General features: G+C 39.5%; 1 protein-coding gene across 1 annotated transcript in view; it reads left to right on the top strand.

The window, feature by feature from the left end:
* Positions 1-1254: 1254 nt before the first annotated feature.
* Positions 1255-11459, top strand: part of iglon5 (IgLON family member 5) — a 148936-nt gene continuing 138731 nt past the window's right edge. The window contains exon 1 of the mRNA XM_032558145.1: positions 1255-1873. Within this exon, the coding sequence (XP_032414036.1) occupies positions 1813-1873 (61 nt within the window). The 5' untranslated portion in view covers positions 1255-1812. The remainder of the gene's footprint in view (positions 1874-11459) is intronic.

Genomic DNA, 11459 nt, shown 5'->3' with positions numbered 1-11459 from the left:
ATTGCTGACATTCAACATTTGAGTCATGTCAGGTTGAAATTCATGCATAAATCATAAAAAGGATTATGACCACTGACAATTAAAGTGAATAACATGGATTATCTTTTCATCATGGCACCTGTCAGAGCAAAGGGATATATATATATGGCAGCTAGAGAATATTTTGTCCACCAAGTTGATGTGCTAGAAGAGGAACAAATTGTCAAGCATGAGGATTTAAGGAATTTTGACAAGAGCCAGACTATGATGGCTGGGTCTGAGCATCTCCAACACAAAAATGTTGGACACAAACACAGTTCATACCAGAGGCATAACTGGTAGCTCAGAGTCAACAGCCAGACCATCATACTGTCGCAGTAGCTGCTTGTGTGTGTAACGTTTATCTGATAGGAATTTGCTGTTTTTTACAACAGTAAAGTAAAGCAAAAAAAAAAAAAAGTCTGCTGATGTGCATGGATCATTTTAAATTACTGCATAGTTTGCTAATATACTTTGCTAGTATTCTAGAGAAATGCAGGAGCTGGTCACTGCTGGCCAGATATGAAACAGAAATTGCAGTGTTCACCTGAATGCTGCAAAAAAAAATCTAGCTTTATGAATTACAATATTTATCATAAGCAGGCATTCATCACTATGGTGAATAATGTAAAAAAAATAAACATAAGCTCACGATAGATGGCTTTTAAATCCCTTTAGGGTGGAGGTTTGTTAAGCTGCTCTCAGACATTTTCCCATGGCTTCTTCCACCTCACCAGAAAAATCTCCACATAAATCTTCACATTATGAACTTAAATTCAAGCTGGAAACCTTAGAATGATTACTTTTGTCTTTGGTGGCTGAAGGGCTATACATAGATCCCAGAGAAACATAACATCATTGTTCCTCATCTTTTAGGTCAAAACACTAATGAAGGTGGTCATAATGTTCTGCCTAGTCTGCTACAACATGACCACTGATGTGAGGACTTCACCTGCTCCTGACTCCATCCTCCTCCTCTGTCCCTGTAGTTATCACGGCTGCCCGCCTGTCCTCCCGCCCCCAAGTGGACTACCTTCTCTGAGTACTGCAGCAACACCAAACTGGCTATAAATCACATTGCATTACCACCGCGCCGCGCTTTGCCTCTCTATCCTCCCCGCCCACCCAGCGCTTCCCATTGGCCTGCTCGGCTCCTCGGTCTGCCTTTCTCTGCGGGACATCGGTGCAATCGTACATCCCGCCTCCTTCCTTGGGGCCAGCGATTGGGGGAGAGGGCCTCTCCTTGAGCTGCCAATCATGCTCCGCGCTGTGCGCCTCGCGTTCAACGCTGCTCTCTGCGACGCGCTGAGTGCGGAGCGAGGAGACGCGCTGCATACCAACAGAGACACAAACGGAGAGGCTCGAGGTTTTTTGGCCAGGACGCACAGACTCCATCCTGCTCTCTGAGAAAAACATTATCAAATCAGATTATCGGACGGTGTGAATGTTTACCTTTCAGTTTTCATGCGTTTTTAGAGAAAATCTGCCTGTTCTTCAAGGCACTGAGAGCCAAACTAAGTCTGTCTGGGATATTTGGGCTTTCTGCTGTAATATTTTTTTCTGGCAGACAGAGACATTTAAGAAAATCTCACTCTTTCTTTTTCCCATCTTTTGCTCTCCGTCTCTCTCTTCCTCTCTCTGACGGGACTTATTAAAAAAGTCGGATGTAGAAGAGTTGGACTATTTCTGCTGAGATTCATCCAGTGGGTCGTGTTTACATAGAGAATTCCCGCAGAGGTTCCATAAGGAAGGAATACCGTAACATTTGAGCAGAAAATCAATCAGAACTCCATCATGGGCTGCCCTCTTTTGCAGAACACATTGGCTGGTTTGATCCTGGCTCTTCTGTCTAAAGGTAAGTTTCTTCAGTGAGCTTTTGCTTTTTAATATTCTGTTAATGGTTATGGGGGGGAATACTAATGATGATGAGAAGGAAGAGGAGGAGGCTGGGGGTCCAAGCCTGCATGTGGATCACGCGTGTCTTCTGTTTTATGTTTGCTTACACACAGATGTCAAGAAATGCTGCTTGTACGCATGCACACAGAGCGCGTGCGTGTGAGCGCAGAGCAGTGTGCAGCTACTAGTAGACATCGTGGCTTAGCGTGGGCATCGACTGATGCTTGTTGAGATGTTTACAGAAGGGGGAGGAATAGACTCCTATCCCTCGGTTCTCGGTGAACGTTCCTTTACTACGTGACTTGAATGGGCCGGCGGCATCCCCATGCGCACGACGCATTTTGTGTGCAGGAGGGAGGGGGGAGAGGCTGCGTGGAGTTAATGTGAGTACGGGTCGGAGCAATGCAGAGAGACAATGTTTTTATTCTTTCCTCAAACCAAGGTCGCGGAAGAATGAGAGATGGGTGGAAGGTTTTGGGATGCTGAAGTGATCCAGCATGGACTGCCTGGGTTTCTTCTTTTAATGCTGGCATAAAACATTTTAATTCAGCTCATCGCGGGAGGCAAGCGCACTTTAGGAACATGCGCCAAAAATTACTACACATTCTTACTCAATATTATAGAGTTACCCAGATTCACATTTTCTGAGTTTTTAGTCAGTTTTGCCTATTTTAAAGTTGACCAATGTATTGAATACAAATAATTCTGTCAGTGCCCTTGCCCTTGTGTAAGAATTGTGTAAATGGATGATTAGATGGATGGATTGACACATGGATATATTGATGGGTGACAGAAACAAGGCTGGCTGGATTGATGGATGGATGAATGAATTCATAATTACTTCTTAACATGGGTCAAATTGTGATGGCCAGACAACTGGACGAGGGCATCTCCAAAATCTACAGCTCTTATAGGTTTTGGAGAGGTCAGAATCATTGCTGATCTAAAGAAGGAACAGTGGTGAACAAGGTAGGCTGTTACACATCAATTCACATTAATTCCAACAAGTAGCTACTGAGCCTCAAATTGCTGAAGAAGTTAAAACCAGTCCTGACAAAAAAGGCATCTAAATCTACAGTGCAGCTTGTTTGCAGACCAGTCAGGGTGTCCATTTCCAAAAGTGCAATCAGTTGGCACGTGAGTATCAAACATAGACCATGAAGCAGTGGATGAAGGTGGCCTGGTCTGATGAATGACGCTTTATTTTTCAACACATGGATGATGCATTTGCATTCCTTCCCTGAGGGAACACCTGCAACAAAGAGACACCATTGGAAGAAGGATAGTTAATGCAATGGGCAATGTTCTGTTGAGATCCATGTGGATTTTTCTCTCACCCATATCATCTAACTAAGCATTGACCGAACACACCCTTTAATGGAAATGATATTCATTAATGCCTATATCCTCCACATATCCGAAATATTTCATGATTGGTTTTAGGTGGGAAAGGTTTGACTGTTGAATTGGATTTAAAATTTCCCTAATCTCAATTCAGTTCAACATAAGTGACCTCCATCATGCAGCTTAAAGGATCTGCTGCTAACATCTTTGTGCCAGAAATCACTGCACTCGTTTGGGACTCTAATGGAGTACATACATACATTTAAAAGTCAGGGCTGTTGTGGAAGCAAAAGAGGACCAACACATAATTAAAGAGGTGGTCATAATCTTGTGCCTTGTTAGTGCATTTTTATCAAAATCATCCACTAAGTTCTCACTTTACAGCTGGGCGATCCACGACTCACTAGCTGTGCACATACCATTCTCACCATATCCTCTTATTTCCCTTGGCCCATCAAGCTCAAATCCTCACACCTGTCTCAATTAGTCCTGCCTTAGTCTGGTGGGAAATCAGTATATAAATAAATTACTCTGGCTGCTTAATAACAATAATTGATGTGTCAGTGCAATGAGATATGAGGTTAACAATCTGCAGATACAGACAGGCCTGTACCCTCCTGCTCCTGACTTTCTTGTGGGCAGTGAAAGCCCAGCCGGTCATGCTTGACTTCCTGCAGCAAGCTCCCCGTATCCAGCCCAGGCAGACAGCAGACGGACAGCCCTGCAGGACGTACACACAGCACACAAAACCACAGCAGGCTTCGGTGTCACACAAACCAACCCCACGACAAAAAGTGAGCCTCATTTCAGATATCATTTGTCTGAATTTGTAACCTGTGGCATTCTTTGCGATATGAAGGTGCGATCAATCATCTCAGGCATAGCTGAGGAGTGATTGGACGCTGATGTAAGCGCATTGCCTTACATGTGAATCAGAACCATCTTTGAGAGGAATGCTGCCTTCTACTGCAAGGTGCTGTAAGGCCTTTCGTATGTCCATCTATTTAAGGTGGAAAGCATGCATTATAAAGGAAGAACAGAACTGTTAAAAGGCTGCAGCTCAATGCTTTATAAATCATGCAGCAGCAGAACAATCCTTCATATCTGTGGCCCCAGGAGACGTGTGCACACTGTGACTGCCTAAATACTTCACCGACACTGTTTAGCAGATTGTATGTGAGTTATTATTGGCTGTTTAATGATGTAGAAGACACATTTCTCTGTATTGTAGAACTATTTCTACTGAATTCTGTTTATTTAATATTTAATTCTCTCATTCTCAAATCAGAAATGCTTTACAAGAGTTGCACATATTTTGCACATGCACTCAGAAACAGTAAAATATGATTCAGACCTGCACAATGGCATGCCTGCCAGAGGATTTTTATGAGCTGCAAAACACCATTAAGCTATTCAAAGGTTTCCCACAGACTTGGCCTGTGAATGCACAAACCACACCACACATGTGGTATCCAGGTCCTGGCATGAGATCATACCTTTCTCTTTCTCATTTATTTGCCCTTGTTACGTGAAATACAAAATTTGGTTAGTCTGGATGGCTGGCCAAGCGCCTCCTGAAATTCACGGCAAAATATCTTTGCATTCTTGGCACGCACACCGCCTGTGATTACTCAAAACCTGTTTCATTACTGAAATCAGACCAGGCACTGGACATTATAGCTGGAATATATCCATACAAATATACATATGAAATTAGAGAGAGACTTCTGTTGTAATAGAATACTTTAATATTTAATGTAGATAATGAATCCATTGCTTATTCGGGAGAAAATGGAGGTAAGAAGATAATCTGTTCAAGATGCAACAAAGATCCCAGCAGGGTACATGCCAGACAGGGCAGGAAAAAGCAAGAAGGGGGACGTCCTCGGCATCATAGTGGACATCTTCTATGGAAGTGTTTCCCAGTGCCCTGCATGTTTTAGATGTTTCCCTGCTTCACTACACCTGATTCAGCTGATTGCAGTTAAGTAAACACCTGTCAATTAGAATCACCTGGGCAGGGAAACACCAAAAACATGCAGGGCAGTGTGCCTTGAGGACCAGGGCTGGAAAACACTGTTCTATGAGGCCTGTTCATGTTAAATGGCAGCTTTAGTGTGAAAGAAATCTTATGATTTCATGCTCCCTAAAATAGAACACATCCATTCCCCCACTGCCAGTTTTATTTTGGTCTGGAATGAATCTCTGTAATAAAAGTTTATTAATCCTCAGAGTTTATTTCATTGTAGAAAGTGTCTTGGTGTAACATTTATCTTAACTTTTCCTAATTATGGTTAGCGATATTAGTGGTTGTTTCCCCCTGGATTCTGAAGATCTGATTTGTAGCTTCTGATTCAGCAGCTGGGTTAAGGGGTTTCACTTGTTTAATTTCTAAACTAGGATCTTCAAACAAGATAATTACTCCAGCTTTGTGTTTTCCACTTAAAGTAGTTAGGAGTTTACTAGATGAACCGCTGTCTTGCAAATCTCTTTCAAGGAAAAAAAAAAAAAATAATATCTCCTTTAAAGAAAGACCCCAGCAAGCAATTGATCTCTATTTAGACATTATCATACCCAGTAGTTTACATGTTGTTGCTGCTAGATAACAACCAAATTATTATATTTGGACCTCTGAATTAATTTGATTTTATTTATTGTGAACAGCATGCGCCTGTCTCTGCTTTGTTTTGCAGTCAGCTTTTAGTGTTCATTTCAGTCTTCTGGTCCTTTTTAATAAGTCTGCCACAACCAAAAAAAATAAAAAATAACCCTGCATAAAAGGAATGAAAATTGTTTTTAAATTACATAACCATTGTCGCCCATACTGGACAGAACAAGATGCTCTTAAGATCAAGCTTTTCACCAATATCCTATAATAATCTAATATCTTTAAAAGTGTGATTTATGAATTGACATCTTTTATCCATTTGGTGTTACAAGTTGAAGAGGAAGTGGGATGAAATTGTGAATGTTTTTTTTTTTCTTCTTCTTTTTTAACCCAAGACAATAGTGGAAAAAGTTGATGCCCTCAATTGTTAAGTTATAATTCCACTGGGTCTTGGTTTAAAAATTTTTTTTTAATTAAACCAAATAATTTTATTTTAGTTCTAATTTTATAATGAACCTGTTTTCCCTTGTTCACAAATGCCCTAAAATTCCAGTTTCACACTGACATATACATAGATCATATTACATATATTGTACTGAACCAGTGCAACAGACGGGTTTTCCTAGCAGCATCCCGGAAGCTTCAGTAAGAGGAAGTGTAGAAGGTAGGAACGCAGGTGAAAACATGAGAGGTCGATTTGTACCCCACCATCCTTCTTGTTTCAGCAACATATGGAGGCCAAGTGGGGTCAATGCGCATTGCAAATGTTAGCACATAGACATCCCTCTTCATCCTGGATGCTCAAACACACATGCATGCATAAACACACACACACACAAGTCCTCCACTGGATCAACAGTCTTGGCTTGGAGATGAAGAGAAGAGAGTTGCCAGCATCAACAGATGCCTCACACTCCTATTCTGGAGGGGCTTCTGGTTTTTCTCCCTCCCTTTGAAATCCTTGGTCTCTGTGAGCTGTTGTTCTCCATGTTTGGCTTAGAAATGCTCTGCTGGTTTGGCAGATTTTTATTTATCTGCTAGTGTTCAAGTGAGAGGGCTATGATTGGTTGTGAAGAGCCTCGGGGACAAGGGTGGAAGGTATAACCAGAACTGAGAGGGCCTGTGGTCTGAAAATTTTCCCAAGGGTTTCTTTTTTTTTTTTGGTCTCCCTCTCTTTCTCTGCTGTTGTGTGGTGGTGTGCCACATTTGCTGCCTTTACAGTGAATTTGTTGCTCATGCACCATTGAGCAGATCAAACCTCAAAACGCTACTGTTTCACATCAGAGAGACAGGTTGGGAGACTGAAACGAAAGTGAATTTCATTAATCTTAATTCAAGCAATGTTTAAAAAATATAATATTTTAATTGCATGTTAAAACACACTAAAACTGAATAAAACGGCATACTGTGAAGAAGAGGGTTGACTTCCCTCAGATTCTGATGTTTTATGCCTCTTTTCTAAATAACTACAATGATGAACCAACTATATGTGCAATTACTTCTATAAAAACAGTGAAAGTAAATGTGTGTGTGGATGTTTCATGTTCTGACATGAAACTGAGGAAGACAGACTCAAGATGCCATTTAAAAAGGCATTTTCCAATGCAAATATTATTCTACTACAGTCATGCACTCTAACAATCCCTGAGATTGTCAACATTTATGTTGGCACAAGTTTTAAGGTTGCTGCTTAGCTGTGCGTATTTTCTACATTTTAAGACACCTCTCAGATTAGGTAGTAAAAGTATTCATACCTCTTGAACTTTTTCCTATTTTGTCGCATTTCAACCAGAAACTTTAGTGCATTTTATTAACATTTAATGTGATCAACACACAATAGTCCATATTTGTAAAGCAGAAGGGGCAGGTTATGGTTTCCATACTTTTTTACCGTTAGTAAATAATTATAGTGAAAAACAAATTAAAGGTGTGGCATGTTTGTTCAGTATGCAAAACAGGTAAGATTACTTCTGCACATAGTGAAGTTGAAGTTGTGGGACTTCTGACACAGAAGTCCCACAACATGACTTCTGTATCATGTTGTGGGAAGATTTTTCTTTATTAGGGATAGAGAAGCTGGTAAGTGTTTGAGAAAATTATTGGAGGGGTAATTCTGGAAGAAAATCTGTAAGAGGCTACTTAACACTTGAAACTGAGGCAGAGATTACTATTGACTGAATACATATGGATGCCACACCTCTCAGATTTTGGGGGTAAAACTTCTTGACTGTCCTTTTCTACTACATTATTATGCACTAGAGTGTTTACTGGTTAAAATTTTGGTAAAACACATTTAAGTTTATGACTGTTATGTGGCCATATGTGAAAAAGTTTAAGATATATGCATACTTTACAAAGCACTGCATTCAGCTCAGGATGTAGTGGGTATGATTATTCAAAAGTGACCCTGATCACTTGTCTCTGTACATATGAGGCACACAGGGTTTGAACTATTTATAGAAAGAACACATTTGCAGCCTGAATAATAATAATATTTTTTTTCTCCTAACTTTTTTACTCAGTTTTAGCATCAGTCTTGTGTGTGTCTTGCTCTCTGAATCGGCTTGTGTGTCTGAGCAGACAGCTTCAAGAGTTCTGCTGTCATCCTCAAAAATCGCTCTGCTGCGACTGTCCTGAAGGCTAGAAAAGCTGAGTCGCTTTGAATGGATTACCCTAAAAAATATTTCACTGAAGTCTCAGAGCAGATCTGGATCTGAGTGAGGCGTTTGGGTCTGGATCTTGACAGTCTAGAAATTGGTGACCTTGGATTTAGTAAAAATGAAATGAAAGCTACATGAAAGCCCGGAATCAATGTTAAGGTTGTGTTGCTGTGTTCAGGGGTCGGAAAACGTTGAGACTTTTCTGTACATACTATAACTTTGAATAAGGATAGATTGGATATACAGTATTTGCCATGAACTTGTAAGGTACTCTCACAGTGTGTAAACCTTGAGTAAAAATACCAGTGTTTTCACAAAAATGTTTGCAAAAAATTATAATATGATCTACTCACATGTAAAATAAGAAATGCAACTGTTACAATTGCAAAAATAATTTATCATAATAATTAATACAATTTCAAAACATATAATAAACACCATCTAAATTTAGAAGTGATTTCCTTATCTGTTCTTCAAAGAGTAACATAACTATTCCAACGTGACATTACCTGATTATTTGAGGTAGCTGGTTTATGCGGAGTGCAATTTCAAAACAGTGCTACTTTAGTAGAAGTGATGTGAAGTGCTCCTTTAGTTTCTGTGCCATGAATTTCAAAGGTTTTTTGCGACTAGAAATATTTCGAAACAGTAAAATTTTTTGGTTTTTTTTAAGCAAGGGAAAAAATGTAGAAACCTTCTTTCAGTCAGCTGACTGGCAGGTGCAGCAAAATGTGAGGGGTGCAGTGCTCTGGTACTCAACGCCTCATACGACTGGAGAAAACTGAGTAATTTTAGCATTTCCTCTGGTGTGCTAAATGGCATATGCATGTTTTATGGGCTTTGAAACATAAAAAACCCCCCAAAAAACTCAATTTACCTTAATGATGGAAACTGCCCCAGGGATTAATATGAAATTAAAGTTACATAAAGCAAATTTCTACAAACAGGTTGGTAGGATTCATATGTTTCACAATTTAATCTACCAAGTTATAACAACTAAAAGTAGTTGAGCACCATTATTTCAGCGAGAGCTTCATTAAAGGGAACAAAGGAAAAACATCCCACCATTTTAATATTTTAAATGCATCAACCTTCAGAATGTACTTTGGTGTTGAACAACACTTGGTTGTTTATGAGTTTAGTCCTTTGAAATGAAAAATTTCAATTTAATAAAGTCAGATTGGGGCTTGAAAACTTAAGTGTTTTTATTAATCGATACTGAGCCATTGTTTCCTGTTTCATTGGATGGTTTTTTTTTCAGTATTTCTCACAATTTGTATATTGAACACAAAAAGATAGAATGACATTGGTTTGATGTTACCATGGCAACTCTTGAGTAGTAAAGTATTCAGGTTGGTGTGACAGAAAAAGAGAGCAAATTTATGATTTGCTTCTTTTTATGTAGGGATAAGATTTTGTAAACTCACCAAAGGTTCTTGAAACGAGTCCCTGTTACACACCAAAGATTGTACAGAATCACTTGAATTATCAGTTTTAAATTACGACTCAATCATTCAGGTGTGAAGTGGCTATTGTACCTTGACTTTGGTCTTGCGAATACAATCCAAGGAATAGCAGTAGAGTTGGCAACCTTTGGCAGAGTCTGTATTGAATTTCGGGAAGTCACGGAAGTCACAGAAGCACATCAGCAGAAGGTAAAAAAAAAAAAAGCGTTACTTTTTCTTGGTCACAGTGGATAATTTAGCTGGAGGCATAATTTAAACAAAACCATCTGATCTGACTCCTAAGCAGATTTGTGATAAGCAATCCAATGCAGAAAGAGGAGGATGCAACAAAATTAAACACTTAGACAGGCAAGTCTGGACAGTTAAATCTTAAATATAGTAAGACAACAGAACATTTGTTCCATCCAGTCAACTTACAAACCAACATTCCAAAAATATTTTCTTTAAATACATATATTCATATATATTCATTGTAGTGTTTGTTGTACATATTCCAAAGAAGTGCATCATATCCTCCTAAAAGGATTTTAGAATGCAGTAGTAAGGTTTTCTACTTATTTGTTTGACAGAGATAAATAACCAATAAACCAGTGACCCTGTGATATGTCAAGCTAAAGCTGAACCCTGCCCTCAACATCTTATGGTGTTAGCTGCTATCGGACTAGAACAGAGAGTGAGAGGTCACAAGTTAAAATCCCCTTCGGTTATCCACAGTGCCTCTGTGCATAATAGGCAGCAGGAACACTGTCTTCCTGAGATTCCTTTAGTTGGTTTTGATGACCGCTCCAATCGGGCTTCACCCATTGGGTTTAGGAGCTTAGCAATTACTTATGTCACTGTCATATTCAGGTATAGGAAGGATAATGTCAGTTATTATTCAGATATCAGTTATGATATATGATGAATAATAAAAAAACTTTCTAGTAGTTATGATATATGGAGAAAGGTATAAGACAATTTTCCTAACAGAAAACTAAAGGAATCTTGTGCACAGTCTGAAAACATCCGTCCATCAATCCTGCCTGATGGATTGATGGATCCATCAGGCAGGATTGACTTCTAGCTTTGTGTGTGTTTGTGCTGATGACACAACAGGAACAAATCAACTTTTCACAGATTTTGGTGTAATCAATGGATGTTGCACAACCAAATGTGGTTGGCAATGCAGGGATGACAACACTGATTCTCTGCAGAACTTTAACTGGTATGAATTTGCGTATATTCCTCTTTTGTTTTCTACTTGAATGGTTTTTGTGCGTATTTTCCACTCTTGAATAAATGCCACATTTTGAATGTTTCACCCTAAGATCTGTAATTTAGTAGTAGATTGTTGCTGCATGCAGTCTGGAACGACCTCTCTCTTTTAGACTGCCAAGTGGTCTTTATTTGTTTTTTTTATCTCTTCCCTCTGGGAGTTGGCAGGAGTAATGCTGATGGTACAGGCTGTGCTGCAGGTGCATGCATGGT

Source organism: Xiphophorus hellerii, chromosome 3 (genome assembly GCF_003331165.1).
Source record: "Xiphophorus hellerii strain 12219 chromosome 3, Xiphophorus_hellerii-4.1, whole genome shotgun sequence".
In the NCBI taxonomy this organism is placed as follows: domain Eukaryota; kingdom Metazoa; phylum Chordata; class Actinopteri; order Cyprinodontiformes; family Poeciliidae; genus Xiphophorus; species Xiphophorus hellerii.
Note: the sequence above shows the minus strand (reverse complement) of the source record. Positions and strands in the feature narration are given on the sequence as shown.